Below are 24,862 nucleotides of genomic sequence, written 5' to 3'. Positions count from 1 at the left end.
CTCTTTCAGGCTTCTGGGCCACAGGTGGAATCATCTTTTCCAGACTTGCCCCTGTTCCTCTTCCCTCTGGGGCTCCTCCTCGGCTGGAGAAGCCTGTAAGAGACCCCTGCTCTCACCCTAGGCAGAGTCAGACTTGGGATGGAAAAAAAGATCTGGCTCATATGGCCAGTTGTGGAAGCTTCTCACTTGGTCCCTGAGGGGCTCACTCCATCCTGGAAGTGACCTAGGACTAGCTTCAGAGCATCTCTCAAGTCCCTTCTGCAAGTGGGCGATCGTGTGTAACATTGGGTCCAAATGGGCACTTAGTGCATGGCTGGGGAGAGAGCAAGCACCTGATGTGTGATTTGTCTCCAGCACCAAAAAAAACCACAGAGAGGACCACATGTCAAGCTGTACCTGCTGCCTTTCCGGGGCTGAAAAGCAAGCAGAACCTCAGCACCAAGGAGGTGTTGACCTACTGCTCAGGGTAAGGGCCCACAGCCTAGGGACCACAGAAGAGGGAGTTCGGCAACCTTATGGGACCTTGTGGTGGGGGCTGGCAACACACCATGACCTTTTTACCTCACTGTTGGGTTTTCTTCTAGTTCTGGTCCTGATTTTTACATTCTCCATGGCTGCATGGGGATTCCACGTAGAAAGTATCACTTGTTTTGGGAATGCTTTCCCCCATGGGGCAGCTGCAGGGGAACAGGACATGCAGCTCCTCCCATGCCCACCCATCCCCCTCCCTTTCCCCACCTGGTTCTGGACTCTGGCTTCTGGTTCTGTGGCTCTAACTTGGGCTTACCTACAAAGGTCTTTGCTGTACCAGAGATCCAGGAGCTAGTTGTGGGGTACGGAGAGAGATGGGCTCGCTCCAGGCTGTTTTCCTCCTCCCAAGATCCCCAGAAAGGGCTGCCATGTTGTTGTCTGGCCCTGCAGGGCCAAGAATAAGGGTCAGGGCTTTAAAGTGAGAATGGGGGTGGCTTTCAAGAAGTCAGTTGATAAGGAGAAATGTGAGAGGAAAGGACAGAGAGGAAGCTTCTGGAAAGCAGGCACTGCTGGGCCCTTCTTCTCTTTGCCCCATCACCTCTCCTTAACAGGATTCCCGGGGGCAGTTCATGGTCAAGGGAGGGGAGGTGATGGGGCCCCAGAGAGGGGCTGCCCGGGCACGTGTCCTTTCCAGGTTTGATCCTGAGTTATGAGGGCTCTAGAGTCAGAGCACAGGGACTGGTTGGGAGACAAGGGTCCTGGGCCTCCCCCTGAGGAGCCAGTCATTTCCTGTCCCTATGTCCCCCCACAGGTCCTTGCTCAGCAGTGTCCACTTCTTGCTCCTGGTCTTCCTGAAGCTTCCCCTGTTCTTGACATTGGTGGGTGCTGTCCTCTGGGTGAACAGGCCTCAGAGGGGCTGTGGAGGAAATAAGCCTAATGAGGATAATCCACAATGTAGTACACCGTCCCCAGGAATGGCCTGTCCAGGAAAGTAGCCCTTCAGACTGGACAAGAGAGACCTTCAGATTCTGGACTCCAGGGCAGGGGGGCAGCAGTGCCTGGATTCTGGAGGGACCCAGGTCTTTTTGAGGGTACTGTTCCAGTGTCTTGAGGGAGAATCTTGGGTCTTAGAGGACACTTGCTCTGAGTCCTCAGGTGCAGGAAGGATGAGTCTCCTGGGCTCATGCTCGGGGTCCTCCTTTCTCTGCTGCAGATCCCTTAGCTCCTTGCCCTCATGCCTACCTCCCAAGGGCAAGAATTCTATGGAAGTTGCTGGAAAGCCTGGCCCTTTATGCTTCTCCTTGCCACAAAAGCTTCTCAGTTCAGTGTTCCCCAGGGCAATAACCACCTCCTTCCTGCAGCCAGGAGGCTCCGTGAGGACTTGCCCCTCACAGCCTCCATCCTTGGGCTCACAGGGCTTCAACCTCACTTGTGTCCCTGAGACCAGGGAGTGTATGGCTGGGCTCAGCACCTCTCTGCCTGGGCTGGCCATGACTGAGAAACTTCAGGTTAAAGCTCTGGCGCTGATTGGAGCAGTAGTGGGAAGAGGTAGTAGGTGCCCCTAACATCACTCCTGGAATTCCCCAACTGGGAGGGCCTCCTGTGCACAGAGCTGATGGATGGTCCACTTCAATAGAAGTCTGGCTGAAGTCACATGTCAATAGCTGGTGCTTTCCACAGGACAAGCAGACATAGTTTTCCAAAGAAGGGCACAGGACACAGAGGTGAAGAAATACATCCCCATGGGGATGGCGTGATGCCACAGCCACCATGGGGCATACCAGCCCCGGAAAGGACTCAGTTGGTTTCAAATGCTTGTCAGTGGCTCCCTTCCGGAAGTGTGCAGGGCCATACACAGTCTGTCACAAACACGCGTCCCCGGCTCCACTCAGCTCCTTGTGTCTAGACCAGCCCTCTCGTCTCCGCCACGTGAAGCCTTCCCTGAGCTCGTGATGCCAGTTTCCAGAAAACGCTCTGAGCTCCTGAGCGCTGTGTTTGCCGGCTGGGTGGCCACGCTCGGAACCCGAGTCCCAGCATGGCTTCTGCTAGGGCAGGGCCCCTCGTGGCCCCTTGAGGAGAACTGGCACTGGCCCAGGACTCCGCAGAAGGAGAAATTCAAGCAAAGAGGCACATATGGACCATATGATAAAACACACACAGGGCGATGTAGGAAACACAATGCTGGGCAAGAGAGAAGCTTATGATGTACTTTATTCTTTCTCAAACTTATTTTTAAGTATTCTAGTTTCTTTACCTTTCCATATAAATTTTAGAGTAAGTTTGTCTACCAAAACAGTCTTGCTGAGATTTTGATAGGAATCGTTTTAAACTTATAGATCGTATTGGGATAATCGACATCTTTCCTGTGTTGATAATATGGTACCTCTCACGATTTATTTAAATATTCCTTGGCTTAGGTCACCCAAGTTTTGTAAATTTTAGTATATGGAGGGGCGCCTGGGTGGCTCAGTCGTTGAACATCTGCCTTTGGCTCAGGTCATGATCCCGGGGTCCTGGGATCGAGCCCCGCATCGGGCTCCCTGCTCGGCGGGAAGCCTGCTTCTCCCTCTCCCACTCCCCCTGCTTGTGTTCCCTTTCTTGCTGTGTCTCTCTCTGTCAAATAAATAAAATCTTTAAAAAAAAATTTTAGTATATGGATGTTGCACATGTTCTGTTAGATTTATACCAGGTGTTTCTTCTTCTTGTCCAGCAGCTGTGAACGGCACCGTGTGTTTCAATTCAGTTTCTACATGCTCGTTGCTAGTATAGAAATAGGACTATGTGTGTGTGTATGTGTGTGTACGTGTATGTGTGTATGTTTATGTATGTATGTATGTGTATGTGTGTGTGTGTATTGATCTTTTATCCTGTGACTTGTTAAACTCATTTTTTAGTTCTGGCAGTTGGTTTTGTTTTGTTTTGGTTTTTTTTTGTAGATTCCTTGAGATTTTCTACACAATTATGTCATCTGCACAAAGGGACAATTTTATTTCTTCCTTTCTAATCTGTGTGCTTTAATGGTATCCTGGAAGCCCTAGGAAGCTGCAGGAAGGTCTTAAACACTCTCCATGCAGGACCCGCTGTTTTCTGGCATTTCTGCTTTTAAAAGAGAAACCAGAAGTGAAATTGCTCATATTTACATGTAGGCAACAAACTCCATTTAAAAAGTATTGTGACCCGAACAAAACATATTCATAAGTTCATGCAATTCATGGATGCAGTCTGTGAGCTGTGAGTAAAGCAGAGAAATTGCAGAACATCGTTGTGTCTGCCTACTATTTACACCTGGGGCCATATGGTGCCCTGCAGGCTTGGGAACTGACCTTTGAAGTACACAGATGCACTTGCAGGGATGCCGTGTGGGCCAGCCCCAGGCTGACTCCGGGGCAGATCCAAGTCTGTTCCCTGGCCTTATGACTGGGGCCAGGGGGCTCAGCCCTTCCGGGCTCCTCGTTTTTGATGTGATGTGAAGACACTAGATTAATATTATTCCATGTGGCAGTTAAAAAACGGGACTGCAAATTTCTTGACACTCCTTTTGTTAAGAGTTGGGGTTATGTCCCCTCCCCTTGAGTCTGGGTGGGCTGTGGCCCTGCAGCCAGTAGCCCAGAGCAGAGCTTCCCAAACGTTGTTCCATAATTATCCTCCTAAGGAGCCTGTTGACTCATTTTCTCTTCCTGGAAGTGCACCCCTACCCCGCCGCACTATGACATTTTAATACCAAAGATATACTGTATATGTTCATGTTCTATTGATCAGTTGATCCTCTACCAATCGATCATCTATGTTTTATATACGAAAAGAGTAGCATTTTTTCACCCTCCAAGAACCAATGTTTGTCCCCGTCGGAAGGCCCAGATAGAGCCTGGTGACAGTGACCCTGTGTGACGTCCGAGGCCAGGCCAGGAGGAACCCCGTAGCCCCTTCCTCAGTCTCTAGAAACCCTGGCTCTGGGGGCTCTCCCACTCAGAACCCGGCGGCCACATGGAGAGGCTACCTGTAGGGTCTCGGGTCAACAGTCAGGACTGAGCTCCTGGTTGGGTCACCCTGGCTCATGTTCCAGACACGCGGGCAAAGAAGCTTCCGGATGACAGTGGCACCCAGCCATGTGAGTCACCCCACCAGCGTATGTCTTCCCAACTGAGGCCCCAGACATGATGGAGCAGAGACAGGCCATCCGTGTCTCAACCCGCTGGAATTCCTGACCACAGGATCTGTGACATGACAAAGTAAGGAAAATCTAAGCATGGGTAACGGGACCATTCGGCCTCTATCCGTTCTAGGGTCGGGCAAGACGGTAAAGAGGAACGTGCTGCCTCTGCCGTGGGCACGGCGGCTGTGGGGAGGGTGCTGGCTGCTGCCAAGTGCCCCTCTGTGACTCAGCCCTGCGGCGGGGACCGCGGGCCCGGAGCTCCCACACGGTAACACGCAGGCTGCTGGGCCTTGAGGTCTCGCCCTTTCCTGACACGCGACCCAGAACCGCGTGGGCTCAGGTGTCAGCATGTGGCGGAGCTGTTCCCCACCAGAAGCCACCCGCTGCGGCAGAAGACCCCCCACCCAGCCCCGACACACCCGCTTTGGCGAAGCCCCGACCTCCTTCAAAGGAAAGCTCGAGCCAAAAACGAACCAGCGCCTTTTCTAACGGGCTCAAGGAGAGGAACAGAGAGCCAGCAAAAGGTGGCTGGTGAATTTGCTTCAGAGAGGAAATGCTCCAGGACACAGAGCAAGAGGTCAGATAGGTGCACTCGGTCTCAGAGAAATGACAGACAAGGACCTCACTAAAAAGGAGCTCAGAAAAGAGATATAGTTCCCCAAAAATGGTTCAAAAAATATGGACACAAAAAAGAGCAGAGCCCAGGAAGAATGTAAGTAGAAGAGAAACCCCCCCAAACCCCAACATTTTGTTGGGAGGAAATATGTATACCTTTGAAAATTAAAATAGAAAAAGACTTGTGTTATTTTTTGATGTGTGAGTGGGAGGAAGTTAAACATGAAGGGCCCAGCATTCTGGCTTGCCCTTGCTCTGCTGGGGGTGGGGGAGGGTGGGAGGGTGGAAAGGCCAAAGTTTAGGTCAAACCAAGAGGGGATGATGGTGGTCTGAGCTGGCAGGGGGATGGACAGCATCACAGGCGTGATGGGGACAGATCTCAGGCCCTCCTTTGTCCTGTCTGGATGGAGAAGTCCTGACTGTCCCTGGAGCCCTGCACCTGCAGGACCAGGAGGGCTAAGGGACAAATGGATGGACAGAAATGAACTGTTCTTGTGACCACCGGCTGAGTCCCCTGTCCTTGGAGGTCACCGATGTAGATACAGAGACATGTGGATATTTACATTGTTTCAAAGCCCCTCCCCACAAAACACTATTACTTACACAGGGAAAAAGAGTAACTTCATTTAGTTTTGACAAATTTATAGTCAGATATCCACATCCCTAAAGATCTTGATTGCAATGACAGTAACCCAAGTATTCCTACTTAAAAAAGCTCATTTAACTGTACACCTAGCTTGTGAAGCCTTTCTTTTTAAAAAATTTTTAAAATTTTCTTTTTTTTAAAAGATTTTATTTATTTATTTGACAGAGAGAGAGAACACAAGCAGGGCGAGCGGGAGAGGGATAAACAAGCTTCACACTGAGTAGGGAGTCCAATGTGGGGCTCGATCTCACAACCCTGGGATCACGACCTGAGCTGAAGGCAGATGCTTAACGACTGTGCCACCCAGGCGCCCCTTGCAAAGGCTTTCTAACATGTGAGGTATATATATACCATGATACTCTTTTTTAAAAAATAGGGGTGCCTGGGTGGCTCAGATAGTTAAGCATTGGACTCCTCATTTCGGTTCAGGTCATGATCTCAGGGTCATGAGATCGGGACTTGCATCAGTCTCCACACTGGGCGTGGAGTCTGCTTGGGATTCTCACCCTCCATCTGTCCTTCCCCTCCAGCTGGCATGCTCTCTCTCTTTCTCTCTAATAATAATAATAATAAAATACAAACACAGAAAATAACTTCCAAACCCAAGTCCCTATGCTTTTCTTTATGCACTCCTGGCCATCAGTGAAATTTCACATCTATATGAGGGGAGCCCTCGTTGGGAACTCTTTGAGGGGATTAAAAGGCATCACCCAGGTCTCTCCCTTCTCTTGTCTTCCACCTCCCAGTTGCCAGACATATTATGATTCTAGCATTCAATTTAGAGTCACTTTGGACCCTTTAGGATGGAAGGGTCGTCCTCTCACATATAAAAGACTGAAATAGTGTCCCAAAGAAATAATCTCAAAAGAGCCCAGGAAAGCCATAGATTTAATAGGAAATGTATTGAGCAAACAGATGGGATGCGGGTCAGAGATGGCCCAACCTTGTCTTCCATCTTACATTCAGGCTATTCTTACTCCAGGAGGAGGTGGAATCAGCAGACCTCTGTACACCTGGCCCATCAGGGGTCTTTGACATGTGGACACACTCGGAAGCTTTTTGATTTAATTCTGGCTTTATAATTACTGGATGGTCTGGATTTTAAAACCCATCATTGGCCAGAGTCCTGAACGCTGTAATAGTCCATTATCCTTGGCAGAGCCACTCCAGGGTCACAAGGAAAAGAGGCATCAGGAGGATCCACACAGGAGGCTTCTTGGCTGCTACCGCGGAGGCCAGGGTCCCCGACCTGTGCAGAGCAGGGAGGGAGCCAGAGTTTATTCCTGAGGTCAGGATGAGGGGAGTCCCCACCTAACAGGGACCAGATCTCTCTCGGAACTTCAACCACTGCCCATTCCCTGCTGAGAGGTCAGAGGGTGCAGGGGTGCTGATGGCATGGGAGCTGTGCTTCTCCTGCTCAGGCTGACTCTATTCTCCCCCTGGGTCCCCCCGACTCTGGATCAGCCACACCACAGTCCACAGCAGGACCCTGTGCAGGGGCACCTTCACAAAGGTGAAGGGCACAAAGTGAAGGTTGCACAGCAGGGCCCTGTGCAAGGAACAGGGTGACATCAGTGAGCTCCCTCTTTAGGGACAGCCCCAGCCGCTTCCTCCCTGACCTGACTCCTGAGCCCAGAGCTTCAGGAGAGACAAGCATTGGTTCCTGCCAGGGAAGCCCCTCTGAGGGCACAGCCATGCTGCCCAACCAAGGCTAAGCCTTTAGGAGCCTCCCTGCAGGCTTAGCCTGGGGTCCAGCACCTCTGCCTCCTGATTTCATCCTGCTTTTTGGTTACCCTCCTACAATTTCCCTCCACCTCACCTCAGGCCAGCAAAGCTCGAGGGTTTACCTTTGTGTGTCTTTTCATTCTACTTGTGTCCGACCTTGTGTCAATTCTGTCCAAATTTCCATCTCCGATCTAATATTACCTCTTTGAAGCAGATGAAGATCCCCCACCCCTGTCCACCTGGCTATTTACCTTCAGGGTTCTCCTGGGTGGGGTCTCTCCCAGCTCTGACCCCATGTGGTAGCACATATGAGGTGTTCTCTCTCATACAACCTATATAGTGGACACGGGGTCTAGATGGATGATGGGCCATTGCTTACATATGTCCCCCTGGTGGTTTGTCTTATTAATCAACTGTCTGACCCCTTTACCATCGGCCTCATCCTGTCCTCCACAAGCAAGGCCAGGACTCCTTGCAGACCAACCTTGCTCTGTCCTTTACCTGCCTAGAGCATGATGGGTCATTGGATTTCACAGGTGGTTTTCTGGAAAGAGAGAGGGCATGCTGCTTTGCCCTTCCTCAAAATATCCTTTAAGCTACTGTGCTCTTTTCATAAGTTCTATTCACTGTGGGGCTGCTGTCCCGTCTCTCCACCTTGCAGACTTCCTCCTATGCTCCTTGGTCTCCTCAAAGTCCTGCACCCTCCACTCCCCACTCAACAGAACAACTCCAAACAGTCACCAGCAGGACAGAAGCTCATCATGAAGCATAGCCAAGTGCCTTGCGTCATTCAGAGGCATGACGGAACAAACTATCCAGTGGGGCCCGGTTCCTAGGAATAGGGTCCTGCAGAAGGGAAAGAAGTAGAACTGGGGCTGGACGGAAGGTGGTGGAGGGTGTTTCTGGGAGGCAGGATCCAGGGAGGGAATGCACCTTCCCCCGGTCTCTGATGGGGTGAAAATGGGGCAGTGTGTTTGCCCTTTGATGAAAGAGCTAATTGGTTGTCTTTGGATGATTCTTGATGGGGTGGGGGGGCCTTCAGGTTGATGTCCCAGCCTCTCTACCATATTGGGAATGTGAGAAAGCAGGAATCACAGCATCCCACTCCTTCCCAGCGTTTCCCTAGCACTCAGGGAGGACAGGGTTGAATTCATGGAACAGGCACCTGCTTGTGACCATCTGTGGGCAGAATAACACCCCCCCCCCCAGGGATGTCAGACCTGTGAATGTGTTAGGGTACGTGGCAAGGGGGAAGTCATGATGCAGATGGAGTTAAGATTGCCAACCAGCTGACCTTGAGATGGGGAGATTATCCTGGGTTACCTGGGTGGACCTAATGTCATCAGCAGTGTGTTTATAAATGAAAGGACAGGGGAGAGCCAGTGTCCTGGTAATGTGGTATGAGGAGGACTCAACCACCCCTGCTGGCTGTGAGGACGGAAGGGACCCGGAGCCAGGGGGTGCAGGGCCTCCAGAGGCTGGAAAAGACAAGGAAGGTCTTCTCCCTTAGAGCCTCCAGAAGGAACTAGCCCTGCCAACACCTTAACTTCAGCCCAGGGAGACTCATTTCAGACTTCTGACCTCCAGAACCATAAGATCATAAAACTCGTTTTGTCTTAAGCCACCAGGTTGGTGGTGATTTGTTCCAGAAGCCACAGGAAAGGAATACAGAGTACTTCTCTTCTGGCATACTTGAGGCTGGAACCACCTACACCTCTTTGTGGTTCTTGTGGGTTGGGAGGCAGGTCAGAAGGAGGCCAGAGACTTCTCTCCTGCAGCCCAGCTGAAGAACTTTGTCTAGGTTCCTCTTGCAGAGTGGGGAGTTCTTTAAGTGCTCAGAGGTATAAAGAGGGGGGCCTAGTGCAGACCTTGCTGATTCTCCCCTGCATAGGAAACCTCAGTGGGGCCAAGGGGGGGTCCCTGAGAGAGTGCCCTGTGGGAAGCGGTCACAGGGCAGCAGTGGGAAAGGTCTGCTGGGGTCCAGCTCTGCTCACCTGCTGTCGGGGTTGATCAGAGTCACGGGCTGGGTGCTGTTGATGCCCAGGGTAAATGGAAATGTGGAATCCCAACTGGCTGTTGTGGGTCTTGTCACAGGCTTGGGAAAATCTGTTGGATCTGGTGCTAAACACACAGGGCAGAGCAGGGTGGTGAGTGTGACGCAGGTGGCTCCCATGGCCTTCTCCACTCCCCACCCCCAGGGTGAAGAAGCTTCTGCCTTAGCCTCATCACTCAGGCACATTGGTCTGGTCTTGCATCTTTTTGGTTTCCTGTTCCAAACATGCAATTACTTCATTTGCAGAGAAACAGCAGTTCACCACCGGGGGAGGCATGTTGGGTGGGAAGCTCTGGAGCAATTACATTCAGCTCAATCTCAGGGTCTGTTTGGCACAGCTGAGCACGTCAGAGCCACGTTCCCACCCCTGCAGCTTTCAATAAGCCAGGCCAGCTCTTCTCTGAGTCTCAGCCTTGCCCAAAGCAGGCTGTGTGCCACCTGCCCTGAAGCACTGTGACCCACGAGCTGGCTGGCCGAGGGATCCCCCGTCTCCTGGATCCCTGGATCCCCCGCCCAGAGCCCACAGCCCCTGCTGTCTTCTGGGGTCCAGCCTGCCTCCCCGGGGCCTTTCTTATTACACCAGGCCTGCCAGCAAAGGTTTATCTGGTTGGAGGGTTCAGACTCCAGATCTCTGGCCCCAGTTCTCCTGCAGTCTTGCACACATCCACCCACCTTTGTTGTCTTTTTCAGTTAATCTCTGGAACATTCTACCAGCATACCTGTCCAGTGGGCACATTTGCACACCATTTTGCATATGCTAAGTGTGAAGAGACTTTTCTCTGCTTTATAAATGAGCTAATGAGTATCAGATGTATTACCTACCTAGTCTCTGGGTCTGTGTGTCTGTGGGTCTGTATGTTGGAGAGAAGACTGAGGGGTCCAGATCTGGAGCTGTGTGTGGGGGGCTACAGCCTGACTCCCTTTCCAGGCCTGTCTCCAGGGAGGCCCTAGTGCCTCTGGGGCAGCTGCAGTGGAGCCCAGAGTCCCCTCCAAGGCTCAGAGGTAGCCCCAGAGAGGGGTTCCCAGCACTCTGGTGGAGTCTGCCTTTCCATCTCCCAGAAATGGGTTCAGAGTCCCTCGCCTGCTCCTTTGTGCTTATGTTGCCAGAGGAGGGAGGGGAAGAAGGATGGGGCAGGGAGAGGGTCTCTTGTCCTGTAGCTGAGACCATCAGGACCATGGCTTTCTAGCACCCACTCCTCCCTGCACTCCTGACAAGGCCCCACTCAGCCTGGGGCTGCACTGAGGGTGGACGTGACCGGGAAAAGAGGAGCTGCCTTCCCTGGACAAGCCTGTCCTAGCCGAGTCTCTGCTTCTCTGCTCCCTCTGGGGAGAGCAGTTGGAGACATGCAGAGATGTGGGGCTTGCTCTTTCTTCCAGTCTTTCCCAGACTTTTGGTGCCCCCAACCATCCTTGCTCACACATGCACACACACACGCACACACGCACACACAGGTGGAGTCTCAGGCAAGTTTAGAGACTCTTCTCCATCCATTTGGGAAGACAGAGGAACAATCCTGACTCCTCTGTGGGTGGTACCAGGGCCCCAGGACACAGGAGGGCGTAGTGCCTACCTGGGTCGACAATCACGGAAAATTTGTACCCCAAGTCTTCGCCGATTCTCTCAATTCCACACCAATATGTGTCTGTGTCATCCAGCCGGAGCCCCTCCAAAGTCATGGTGATTGTGCGTTGGTTGTGATAGTCCTGGATGGTCGCTCTGCCCTTCTTCACCAGTTGCTCTGACCCGGTGGTTTTTACAAGGATTCTGCAGGAATTCCAGTTCTTCCCGCGGCACCACCACTTCTTATAGCGTTCCCACCCTCGGCCATACTCACAGTTTGTCGTCAGCGTGCCCCCCTCTGTGCCTCTCACAGTTCTTTCCTGGCAGATGGAGATGTGGCCTAGAAACCCAACATTCATGTCATCCTCCCTTGAGCCCTGGGATGGTGTGGATGATGCTGGGGCATCTGGTAATGCCCTGAAGACCAGCCAGGAGCCTCTGCTCTCTGTCTAATTGCCACATTCCGCCTGTCTCTTAATCCCCTGCAGTATGTCTTTAGTTGTCTCCTCTCTTGGATGTCCCCCTTGGGGCTCCTAACTGCCCAATACAGGGGCCTCTGCTCACTTCGATCCTACTGACCACAACCCCTCCCTTGCCCTCTGCCAACACCTCTCCCCGGCAGTGCAGAACGCACACTGCACCCCAGGTGTATTTCTGAATCCTAGAGCTGGTGAGACAGTGCGCCCCCTCCCTACCCAACCCCTGACACTCTAACCCCAAAACACCTAAAGTCCCTCACCCTCCGAATCCATCCATGGAAGTAAACATACACACTCACACATACACATTCATTCACACAGGTGATTGCTTGTTATTTTACTACACACCTTGCTCTTCTGTGTCTCCTTATATTTACACAAGCTGTTCCCTCTACTTGGAATGTTCTCTCTGCTCTGCTTAATCAAGCCTTCTATTCATCCCTCAAGGCTCGGCTCAAACAGTGTCTCTTCTATGGTGTCTCCGGTTCTGCAGCTAACTGGGTTGCTCCGGGTGCCATCAGAGTACTTTGTCCCTGTCTCCATTGTTGCACTTACGACCCTGGACGATGGTCTGGTCCTTGGCTCATCCAGAGCAGAGACTTGGGCAGCCTGATGTGTGGGATTGAGCAACTCTCCAGAGATCCTATCACCCCTGGTTTTGCTGCCTGTCTTCCTCCCTGTATCTGAGCTCTTCAGAAGAGATCCCGGCTCTAGCTACAAGTCAAGACCAGTAGTGCAGGTTTATAAATAATCCAGATAGCTGAACCCCACCTTGCTTGAGTGGGTCTCACTTGGAGCTTGAGCTTTTGTGCTCCCTCCAAGTTCCTTAGGAATTCATGCATTTATGTATGTGTATATATGCATATGTATGTGCCCATGTATGCATCTATCTATCATCTATCCATTCACCCATGCTCCATCCATGCATCCATCCATCAGATGTCTATCCAACTATCTGCCAAGGTTGAGAAGTAGTGCACTAGAAGACAGGCACCATTTGTGTTGTTCATTTTATGTTTCTTAACCCAAAACCCAACTTAGTACCTGTCAGGTAACAAAACTAAAAAAAAAAAATTTTTTTTAAAGAATTAGTGTCTGGTGAGTGAAATGTCCTGCTATTTCCCCCAGGATAGACCCTGTCTGTGTCCCGCCCCAGCCCTGCAGGTGCTCCGTCCTGAAGCCCCTGCCCCACTCACCTTGGATGATGAGAAGGAACAGAACCGGGAGCAGCCACATGTCCTGCCTGCCTGGGTTGTCTCCCTGGTGCTCAGCTGATGCCCCCTGCCCTCCAGAGACTGGAACTGAGCTCAGAGGCCAACTGCCTTCGTTTTCTTAAATTAATCTTTTTCAATTTCTCTCATCTACTTCCCTTAATTTTTTTTCTTCAGTTACTTCCTAATTTCCTTAATTAGGAGAAAGGCAGTGCCGTTCTTTGGATCGTATGGTTGACGTGATGAGGTGTGCCCTCTTCTTGCTCTGGCCCCTCACCTCAGCATCCCCTAGTGTCTGTCCCTGATGACCTTGTCTCTGGAGAGGGTCTCTGCCCCACTCTCTAGCACCACCGGCAGTCTCTGCACACCTACTTCCTGCCACCCCCTTCCCCAGCCCCGTTCTGGACTTCCATTGGCTGCTGGCACCTCTGTGGAGCGGTCCGCCCTGTGAGCAGCTCAGATGTGCTCAGAATGCAATTTCTTGTCATCTTCACTCCTAAAGTCTATCTGTCTCAACATCTGGTCCATGGGCCCAGGGAGTCCCTCTCCACCTGCCTCCACCAGGCTAGCCTTCCTAAGACAAAGCCCTTGGGGCCCTCTTTCTGCCACTTGCTACCCTCAGAAGGCCTTGCCAGGGTGGGGGGTTTGGAGGCCGAGCAGCCAAGGGCTTTGCCAACAGGAGGAGTAGTGGGTGAGGTGGGCCAGCCCTGGAGAGGGAAGGGGAGCAAGAGCTCCTGTCCCCTTCAAGGTTCTTCTAGCTGGACTAAGAATCAAATTGACATTAACAGGAGAAAATCGCATTTAATAGCATACATACAGGGAATCTACACAATCATGGCAGTCAGGCAAAAAGAGGTATAAATTTCATCCCAAATTAAGGAGAAGGGCAGGGCTCTGAGACTTCAAAGAGGAGGAACACAATTCACAGGAAGATTAGGAACAGTAAATGTTTTGTAGACAAATGTTTGCTCTGCCATGTAGTTGGGTTCATCAGAGAAAACTTAAATTTAAACTTCTCTGAAGTTTCACATATTAAAAGTTGCGCTGGTGGGATGTTTCTTCCCATTGAAGTGGTCTATTAGGACTGACAGTAGGTCAGTTTATGCAAACTCATTTCAGAAGACAGAGATGCAGGTGTATTCTCAACATCAGGACTACAGAGTAAGTCAGGTATTAAATAAGAGGCATTTCTATAGAAACAAAAAGAAAACAATGGTTAATGACTGGATCAAATGTTAAGCCAGTCTCCGAGTTCTGAGGGCAGCCAGGGGAGCAGACTTCTAGATGTCAACTCGAAGCATCTTCAGGTAGAGTGAGGGCAGGTTGTGGCAATCAGACAGAACCTCCGGGTCTGTAGTTCAAATGTCTCTGGTGATCTGAGTGGCCCATTGAGCAATTGGCACAAAGATTGTCTATGTGTGAGCTATTGTGCTGATTTCTCTGAAGTGTACATCAAGTTGTTCAGGAAAAAGGGCAGTTTTCATTCTCAATGATTCCAAGTCAGAAAGGGGAGAAAACTCAAAATGCTAGCATGGAGAGTCGTAGCCGGGCAGTGGAGGATACTGGAAGAAATCAGGACCTAGTCCCGCTTATAATGATTAGTATTAAAATCTAATACGTACAAAGATGTGTTATTGAAATATCTTTTGTCTCTATAATCACCCTCGTTATTACCAAAGATAACCAAGTTAACATGAATTTGTTTGCAAAATAAATCTAGTTTCCAAAAAACCGTGGCCTGATTATTTACATAAGTGCAGCAAGAATTGCAGCTATATCTTTTTTTGAATTATTTTTTTATTAACATATAATGTATTTTTTGTTTCAGGGGTACAGGTCTGTGATTCATCAGTCTTACACAATTCACAGCGCTCACCATAGCACATACCCTCCCCAGTGTCTATCACCCAGCCCCCCCATCCCTCCCACCCCCCACCACTCCAGCAACCCTCAGTTTGTTTCCTGAGATTAAGAGTCTCTTATGGTTTCTCTCTCTCTCTCTCTGGTTTCATCTTGTTTCATTTTTCCCTCCCTTCCCCTATGATCCTCTGTCCTGTTTCTCAAATTCCTCATATCAGTGAGATCATATGATACTTGTCTTTCTCTGATTGACTTATTTTGCTTAGCATAATGCCCTCTAGTTCCATCTACGATGTTGCAAATGGCAAAATTTCATTTTTTCTTTTTTTGCTGGCTTGCAGCTGTATCTTAAAACTGCTTTGCTAGAAGTTTTCTAAGAGAATCTCTACATAAGAGGTGTCTGTGTGACTCATTCAGTTGAGTGACCAGCTCTTGATTTCGGCTCAGGTTGAGATATCAGGATTGTGGGATCAAGCCCTGCGTCAGGTTCTGTACTCAGGCGGTCTGCTTCTCCCTCTCCCTCTGCTTGTCCCCCCACTCACTCTCTCTCTCAAATAAATAAATAAATAAAATCTTTAAAAAAATCTCTACATGAAGTTTAATAGCCTCTCAAGGCCAGAAGACAAACCAAATACTTGCCATCAGACTTTGCCTGTAATGCCTATAGATTTGGGTGAGTTCCTCTCTTCTCTAAGTCCCCCAGACATCCTGCACCTGCCAGGAACAAGATGAAACCAGAGAGAGAGAGAAAAAAACCATAAGAGACTCTTAATCTCAGGAAACAAACTGAGGGTTGCTGGAGTGGTGGGGGTGGGAGGGATGGGGTGGCTGGGTGATAGACACTGGGGAGGGTATGTGCTATGGTGAGCGCTGTGAATTGTGTAACACTGATGAATCACAGACCTGTACCCCTGAAACAAAGACCTTTTTACACACCTGGTAAGACTGCTGAGAACTCTGTAAACAAGGTATCAGTCTGGTATTTCCAAGGGGCTCTATTGACTCCATAAAGTCAACCTGAGCTACAGCTGTCAGGTCACACCTGAGCCTATGCATGTCCCCCCAAATTGGACATTCCAGTCCAAATCTTGTACCTATAACCAGTGTTTCCAACTGTGTCCAGTCATAAAGAGAACAGATTCTTACTGAACTGAAGCAAATAAATAGATTGCCATAAAAATAGAAGAATACTCACTGACAGTTTCTGAAATCTGGAGGGTTCAGGTAAGGAGCAAAGAGAAATGTTTCCATTTGTTCACAAAGGTATATTTTATTTTATCAAATTGCTGTAAGTCAGTTAGCTTAAGAGACAAAGTTTCCTTAAATCTGCAAAAACAAAGCATTAAAAAATAGCAACATTTCAAAGAAAAGTCATAAAGAGTATAATTATTCTCAAGTTGTTCAGAGTCATGTTATTAATTCTGATTCTGCTTGAATCCAGTTTTTGTATTACTTTTGGATATTTTCACTTCATTCAGATTTATGGTCTTAAGGTTATCAGAAACTTGTACTCAGAGTTTTTTCCATGAATCTCATTGAAAAGGAAGCACATCTGCACGTTTATTGAGGCATCTGAGTATAAGTGTAACTGTCTGTAAATGAGAGAAAGGCTTAGAAATGGCCAAGTTTGGAGATCTGCTTAGAGTTCTTTCCAGTGCAGCTGACAAGGAAATCTGGTTATTTCTGTGACTCACAAAATTTTGACATAATATCATACCAGGACATCAGATTTCTAGAAGTTTCATATAATTTTTAGGACATGTATTTTAATATTAAATCTAAGAAATTCATATCACTTATTTGGCAATGCTTCCCATAGAAGGTAAGGTACCAAATAACACTCATTAGTTTAATTGGCCACAAAATCTCTGAAATGTTCCACGAGCCCTTTGGGACACCCCAGACTGTGGTCAAAAGACTTTATTTTAGAATTTGATTTTGGGAACTATGTCACAAAATATCAAAATGGTTTGAATGTTTGATTGAATGGGGTTACAAACCATTATGAAACAATATTTAATTATCCTTTTAACCAAAATGACAATAAAAGATACTCAATGCAAACACAGAAGGTTACATCATTGTGAGCAAAATGTAATTCCCTTCATATTAAGACCCAGTTTTCTTAAGTAATCAAAGACGTGATAAACACAGGAAATTACTTTGTCAACCAGAATCATGTTTTTTTTAGGCAGAAAACTTAAGTGATAAAGAAAAAGTTTTACTTACAATTTCTTATGGAGAACAAACCAATAGTTCAAGAAAACTCTGGACTTTTAACAAAGAGAAAACAAAAACTTCGCACCGGTGCATTTTTGATGTTAAAACTCATTTAGTCATTTAAATGTATCATAATCTTAGCCAGTATTGTCCACACATAAAATTTCTTTCCAAGGATCCTTCCTTCATAAATCTTCTAGAATTTCTTTTTTATATTTAGATTTTGTCCTAAATGTTTTCTCTTGAAATAACCAGTTTTACTTAAGGACAAACTTATTTTCTTTTCCCTCAACAAATATGTCTTTTTCTTCTTCATACTTTTTCTTACAAACAGCACGTATTTTACTTTCTTCACAAACAGAGTTGTTTCCCTTGTTATTTCTAGTGGTCTTAGTTACATTTATCAGAATTCTTAATGCTTTGAAACCTTAATATCCAGTGAAATCAGGGTAGTAAGCAACTGTGAGCTCGGTTACAGCTGAATTCTTTAGATTGACAAGTTGATGAATATATTTGGAATTTTTGAAAATGTGCTTTTTTCATAATACAATATTTCAATAAAGCATGAACTCTGTTTATTAGATTTATCTTTAGTTTCTTAATAATAAGAGAAAAGTAGATAAATATCTGTTCACTATTTTATCTTATTTACATCTGTTAATTAACTTGTTTTTAACAAGTACACTCAAACTGCTCCTAAAACTTCATGAGGCATTAGGTATAATCAAAGATTATTCTAAGGTTTCTTTTTCTCCCGATCAAATTTGCAATAGAGATAGCATGACCTTATTTGACAAAAGCAGAATAAAAGTTTTATATTTAGGCTGGTAACTCTAAAGGCTATTTTAACTCTAACTCTATTTTAAGTAAACCAACAACCTTAAATGAGCTTTAGTACCAAATGTTTTCCCAATACTGTGACCCTGAAAAATGTTGAGGTTAGTTTTTACCTTTCTGAGTTTAGAATGCTCAATGCTTGTAAGTGCTTGCTTTCAAATAACTAAATAGAAATCTTTTGCATGTAAATTTTAGCAATACCTCCCGTTGGTAGAGAAAATATCTCACACAACATACACTGACACACACACACACACTACACAGACAGGATGAACACAAAATTTTAATTCTGTTTTTACTAATATTTATGAATAGGACATTATAGGCTCAATTTTTAAGTATTTCCTTCTGATGTTATTTATTTATTTATTTATTTATTTATTTATTTATTTATTTATATGAAAAGCTTTTCTTTTAGTTCCCATTTCTCTCTTTTCCCTCCTTTTAATTTTTTTCTTCATCAGTCTCAGGAGATTTTGGGCTGTGTTTACATACCAAACACATGAGAAGATTTATAATTTCAAGGGTCAGAGAAAGAACGTAAAAAATTGTTTTCCTTGAGTTTCAGGGTAATTGCTATTTAAAATCCACCATTTTGTTTTTAAAAATACAGAACACTTTTGTGCCAATAGCCTGATCTTTTATAATATTCAAGAACATTCTGAGAGGACTAGGCAAGGTTTGGAGGTTGAGAGAGCTGGGGGGGGGTTTAACTTGTTTCTAGAGCTGTAGTTCTCCTTTTGTAGAGATTTCTACAAGAAGGACAGTTGTTCCCCATTCCCCAAAGACCTGGATTACGGCCTGAATATCAAGCCACTGCCCCATCTTGTTAACTAAATTTGCTTCTTTATATCAGGGAGAATTCTAACTAAAATGGGAACCAAAAGATTTATGCCTTTGTAAAGTCTGTCTAAAGAATTTTAACAAAAGCCTTTTTTTCTGGATACACAATGTAAGTTTGGCTTCTATTAGCCCCTGAATATTGGCCTTCAATTGATCATTTGTGGGAGGATGTAGAAGAAATTTTGGACATTTGTTCCCTCTGTGAAGAGAAGGTTGTAAATATAGTCAAATAATCTTAGTAATTCCTCTCTAAATTTGGTTGGAGCTTTGAAAGCAGAGGTAAAGGGCTTTATACTTTAAAAGCTCTGCTGCTGACAGGGCACCTGGGTGGCTCAGTTGATTAAGCGACTGCCTTCAGCTCAGGTCATGATCCCAGAATCCCAGGATCAAGTCCTGCATCTGGCTCCCCACTCAGCAGGGAATCTGCTTCACCCTCCAACCCTCTCCCCTCTCACGCTCTTTCTCACTCTCTCTCTCTAAAATAAATAAATAAAATGTTTAAAAAATAAAAAAAATAAAAGCTTGCTGCTGTTCAGGGGACATGAGTTTTTTATGGTGGGGGGTCTAGGATGCACCCGCAAACACATTGTATAAGAATTCCTGAGGCTGGCAGGGCTTGAGTACAGAGCCCTGGAAGGTAGCAGCAAAGCGAACCTTGTTGCCAGTCCCTAGTGCTTTTGTGAAATTCACTTTCTGGCTTTCAGCATGGATAGGAGCAGCCTGGATACTTTGAACCTAGAGATCAGGCCAGAGTGCGCTCTGTAAATCTTGTAGCGAAAGGGAAGTTAAGACAGGCACACGAGGCCAGAGTTTAAGAAGGGGAAACACAACAAACGAAGGAAAAAAAAGAGAGAGACAAACCAGAAACCAGACTCATCTCCAGAGAATAAACGGATGGTTCCCAGAGGGGAGGTGGGAGGGGGCTGTGTGGGGTAGGGGAAGGGCATGAAGAGTCCACTTATTGTGATGAGTACTGAGTCATGTATAGAAGTTAAAGGAACCAACTGTAATGCCAGTGAAAAACTCAATGAAACTAAGACAAACAAAGAAGAGACAAAGGTGTTTACACTGCATGGGGACATTTGTTTTTGTCTTAAAGTCGAACTTCTATCTTGTCAAGGGAGTCCTTAGGACTACTCATGATACTACTAGGACAATGAGAATGCTTTATAAGATGTATTTGTTTTCAAAATGTAGCCAATTTAAGGATCCATCATCTGGCCATTGATGAGGAGTATCTCTTATCAGCAACTCAAACCAATAAGCCTTTTTGAGACTGACCCCAGGACACAAGAGGTGTCCGGAGAGGGCATAGATGATGATGCAGCCTCCATGATCCAGAAGCTTACTCCCCAAATTACCCCAAGAAAGCAAAGGCCTTCAGTGCACAGTTAGTAAGGGTGGTGTATAGTGGAAATGCTGTCTCCAGTCTCCCATGAAAATGTGAGACACCTCCCCTCACAGACCTCTAATTTGTGACATCACATAGGTGCTTCTGGAATGGGACTTTCCAGCACTAACAAGCAATGAGGGTTGAGACCACAAAGGTTCTCATGGGCTGGAACCTCTCCTAACAAACACCCCCGAGAACTGGCACAGCCTGACAGAGATAGAACTGGCCACCAAGGTTTACCTCAGTGAGTGCACCCCCTGGATGGTGGAGATCAAAGAGAATATCCTCACTGGTCATAAAGCCAATCTCTTAGGACATAGAAGAAAACAAACGGAAGAATCTACCAGGTTTATCCTAGCCTTGGGTCTCTTGGAGCCTAAATAACACCAAGGAGGAATGTGTCATGGGGTTGGGGAGTGTGGGTTGTATACAGTGTACCTTGCTGCATGGAGGTTCTTGAGGCTGGTGGGTGACTAGTCTCCGTCTACCCCATTCCATGACCAGCTCATCCTATCATGGGAATCCTCTTGGGGTGGCGAGCGATCTAATAGGTTTTTTTTTTTTTTTTTAAAAGATTATTTATTTATTTATTTATTTGACAGAGAGACACAGCGAGAGAGGGAACACAAGCAGGGGAGCGGGAGAGGGAGAAGCAGGCTTCCCGCAGAGCAGGGAGCCCGACGCGGGGCTCGATCCCAGGACCCTGGGATCATGACCTGAGCTGAAGGCAGACGCTTAACGACTGAGCCACCCAGGCGCCCCGATCTAATAGGTTTTAAGTGATCTACTTGTGTCTCCCAATTTTGCAGCTTTGGCTTCCAAGATGTTTCTTAGCAACAGATGACAAACAACATATATGATATAGACCAAGGAAAACAGAGACCATGTCTAGGATGAAATGCTTCAGTAATCAAGAGTACTCAACTAAATTGAACCAAAGAGTCACTAAGCCCAAGGAACTAGTTCCACACTATTTTCTCCTGCTCATCTAAATTGAGAAAGAGAGAAAATGGACTCTGATCACTCTTGTTCCATCGGCCTGTGCAGATAGGGATTCCAGGAGTCTGACATGGTGAGAAATCTTACCTTCTACTGTCTCTCTGTCAGATGTCCCAAGGATGTCTCAGCCTGCAGCAGTGTTGGGGGTGAGCGGTGTCCAGCTAGTTAAAGTATCCTGCTGACTATGCCAAGTGTCAGGGAGCAAGAATATCCCATCCTATTCTTGCGGAACCTGAGTTCCTGTCCCATTCAAGGTCCTTTTAGCTGGACCTAGAATCAAATTGACATGAGATTGATTAACAGGAAAAAATCAAATTGAATAGCATAAGTGTGGGGAATCCACACAGACATGGCAGTCAGGCATAATGGGGGTACAAAAGTCATCTAGAGTTAAGAGAAAGGGGAAGGGGCTGCCTTCAGGCCCTAGACCTCTGTGTTCACGTGCGAGAGCTGAGCCTTCTTCTGCGATTGGGGGGTCTCAATGAACCCTGGGCCTTAAATTTATGAAGAACTTATGAACCCAGGTATTTATGAAGGGGTGGGGGGCAGGAACATTGGCCTCCCCTCAAACTTTTCCCTCCTACCCTGTCTTTCTCAAGTTTTACTGAGGTGTAATTTGATAAAATAAACTGCTCCAGTTAAAGTGCATAGTTTGAAAAGTTTTTCTTCTCGTTTTTACTGCTTCTCAAATTTTACATACCTTACAATTTTGGGGTGGTGTTCACTTCTATGTGTTTAACACACACACCATTTCAGGAAACCACCACCACACACATATAAAGCAATGCTATCCCCTCGTCGGAATGGTCTTTGACTATAACTTCCGTTTCTCTAATGGCAGGCAGTCCAGCTGGTGGGTGAGGTTAGGACTTCAAGTGCTGATGTGGCTTCTGTGGACTGTGGTTCCCACGCGCGCTGGCTCAGCTTTCTGGAGCCTTGCAGGTGCTGCTTGGATGGGCCCCACGTGCGCCCTCCAGTGACCAGTCTGTGACTGGGGATGGTCTTCCCCAAGCTCTCAAAGTGGGTATTGCCTCCAGGGTTTGATCAGGTGCGCACAGCTGGGGCACGAGCCTGGGAGGTCTCGGGTCCCTTTCTTCAGGGGCTTCTTCTTCTCCATCCCCCAACATCCCCTCCCACCTTCCAGAACCTCCACCACCTCCCAGAACCTCCCCCACCTCCCTTCCTGGTCCATTGGCTGGGAAGCTTGGCAAGCTGAGGCTTTTCTGTCCCAGTCTGCTGCGTACTTCCTGTGTTTGGGGTTTGCTTCCAGGGCCAAGCAGAGGGAGGACAAAGAGAGAGAAGAGGCAGTGGTATTCCCCGCCAGGTTCTGGGACCCTAGCTCTTCTGGGCAGCAAGGACTCTCCTTCTTCTGAGTTCCAGCTGTCGGCCCCCAGCGGTTGCAGGTGGAATTGCGCTTCTGTCCTGTGTCTGAGGACCTGGTAGGAGGGAAAGAAAACATAAACACCAAGAAAACTCCTGGAATCGGCCTCCCCTCTTCCCTAGGGCTTATTTTCTCTGCTCATCCTGAGCTCTTAGGGTCCCTGCTGAGTGCGCACTTTCAGGCTGTGAGCCGTAGGGTTCATGCTCAGGCAGGAGGCTAGAGAAGGAAACATAACTGGAAAACTAACAGCTGCAGTGCTGTTATATCTGGTCTGGTTTCCTTCCTCAATCTCCTGCGGAGTTCATTTTGCGGAGTGCTCAGATAGCTGCTGAAGGTATTCTGTCTGGGTTCTTACCTGGAGTCAGGGGAAGAGGTCCATGGAGTGTGATGACATCATTTCACCTGATTTGGAAGCCTGCAGAATAGATTTGCGAGAGCAAATATGGGAAACATGGTGAATGGCCACCAATACAGGAATAGTGTGCCACAGCCACACAAAGGACCATTAAGGAAGCTATTTTTTAAAAGATTTATTTATTTGAGATAGAGAGGGAGTGAGAGAGAGCTGAGGGGAGAGGCAGAGGGAAAGGGAGAGAGAATCCTCAAGGAGACTCTGGACTGAGATCAGAGTTGGACTCCTGCTCCAGCCCAGGACCCTGAGATCATGACCTGAGCCTAAATCAAGAGTCGGCCGATTAACGGACTGAGCCACCGAGGGGCCCCGTTAAGGAAGATAATTAAAGAATTAAGTAAGCACAGGTGTAATGGCTTGGAGAGATTCACGGTAAAATTTAAAACCTTTTTATTGGAGTATTAAATACACACAGAAAGTGCACACATTAGAAGTGCACAGCTCAATACATTTGCACAAATAAAACATACCCATGCAACCAGCACCTAGATCAAGAAACAAACACTCCAATCCCCCAGGAGGTTCTTTAACTTCATAAAGTATCTGGGGAATCCAAGGCAGCTAGAGCAGATGCTGGAGGCCACCTTTGGTCCTCTTCATTCTGGAATTTAGAAAACCCCTCTGCCCACTCTCGTGAAAGCATAGCTTGTAGTTCAAGAAGGGATGGAAGCTCAAAGGAAACTTGGTACAATCCGACACCCCTGTTTCACAAACTGTGTTGCCCCCACATACTCAGAGCTCTGATCAGCTATGTTCTGGGCTCATTCTCCATTACAGTCAGATGACCAACCACAATCAGCCCTTGAGGCTTGTGTGAGATATAAAAGAGAAGGGCCAAACCAGACTGGACCAAACCACACGGTGAGGAGAGTTCTGAAAACATTAGCAAGCAGAGAACAAAATGGAGCTTTTGAAATGAAAATATAATTCCTACATTAAACATTTCATCCAAAGATTAGAAGAGACAGTAAACACAAAAAACCAAACCAAATCCTCCCAAGAGGTAAAACTAACCTCATAAATATGGAAAACATAAAAGAAAAAAGGAGACAGAAGAATTGACTCAGAGAGGAGAGGGAAAGGGGACAGAGGACAGAGGGAGGAGAGGACATGTGAAAGATGAGGGGGCCCTTGTGGGAAAGTCACTTAGGAGGGCATTAGCATAAGCAGTTTGGGACTGGGAAGTGGCCCTAGTCCACAGTCAGGGGAGATATGCCAACAGGTGGCAGAGGAAGTGTCTAGGTCACAATGAAGCTGATGGGAAAAGGCCACTTCTCCTTCCTTAAAATCTCCCCATGGCACTTCTGTCTCAGACGGACTCAGGACCACAGGGGGAAGCCTGAGAGGGAGGGGCCTGACACAGCTCCTCCTGCATCCTGGTAAATGGCACTGTAGGCAGTGGGACGCTTTGCTTCCCCAAATCATTGAGACAACTCACGTCAGCCATAGGCTTCTAAAGGAGGGCACTGCCTTTCTCCTAATTAATGAAATTAGGAAGTAACTGAAGAAAAAAATTAGGGAAGTAGATGAGAGAAACTCTAAAAGAACGATTTAGAGAAATAGAAGGCATTTTGCTTCTGAGCTCAGTTCCAGTCCCTGGAGGACAGTGGGCATTAGCTGAGCACCAGGTAGACAACCCAGGCAACAGGATATGTGGCTGCTCTTGGTTCCGTTCCTTCCCATCGTCCAAGGTGAGTGGGGTGGGTGCTTCAGGACAGAGCACCTGCGGAGCTGGGCAGAAAGCAGACAGGTTTTGTCCTGGGGGAAATGGCAGGGCCTTTAACTCATCCAGACCTTTTCTCATTAAAAAAAATTAAAAATTTTTTTTTACCTGACAGCTTCTAAGTTAGGTGTTGGGGAAAGAAAATAAAAATAAATAATATGGTACCTGTTTTTAGGGCACTGTTTGCCATCCCTGGCAGATAGATGGATAGACAGATGATGGATGATGGATGGATAGATTCATACATGCAGAAATATATACATAACATACATAATGTCAA

The 24,862-nt window shown here is 47.3% G+C and overlaps 1 protein-coding gene and 1 long non-coding RNA gene across 5 annotated transcripts in view; one reads left to right on the top strand and one right to left on the bottom strand.

Annotated features, from left to right (window-relative positions):
- Nucleotides 1–24,862, top strand: part of LOC118527269 (CMRF35-like molecule 2) — a 35,299-nt gene that overhangs the window by 5,445 nt on the left and 4,992 nt on the right. Inside the window, exons 3-4 of one of the 4 annotated variants that reach the window (XM_036078998.2) lie at nucleotides 355–466; nucleotides 4,755–5,420. The exons of 2 other annotated variants lie outside the window; for them this stretch is intronic. In XM_036078998.2, the coding sequence (XP_035934891.1) occupies nucleotides 355–466; nucleotides 4,755–4,896 (254 nt within the window). In that variant the 3' untranslated portion in view covers nucleotides 4,897–5,420. Of the gene's footprint in view, nucleotides 1–354; nucleotides 467–1,282; nucleotides 3,729–4,754; nucleotides 5,421–24,862 lie in introns of those variants that run through there. One more of the 4 variants, XM_036078997.2, reaches the window with a different exon arrangement.
- Nucleotides 7,027–11,363, bottom strand: LOC118527270 (uncharacterized). Its single transcript, XR_013445196.1, has 3 exons — nucleotides 11,235–11,363; nucleotides 9,605–9,731; nucleotides 7,027–7,134 (listed from the first exon to the last, which is right to left on the bottom strand). It is a non-coding gene; the product is annotated as an uncharacterized LOC118527270 (long non-coding RNA).

Source organism: Halichoerus grypus, chromosome 2 (genome assembly GCF_964656455.1).
Source record: "Halichoerus grypus chromosome 2, mHalGry1.hap1.1, whole genome shotgun sequence".
Taxonomy (NCBI): domain Eukaryota; kingdom Metazoa; phylum Chordata; class Mammalia; order Carnivora; family Phocidae; genus Halichoerus; species Halichoerus grypus.
The sequence above is the reverse complement of the archived record's forward strand: the minus strand, read 5'-3'. Positions and strand labels throughout refer to the sequence as shown.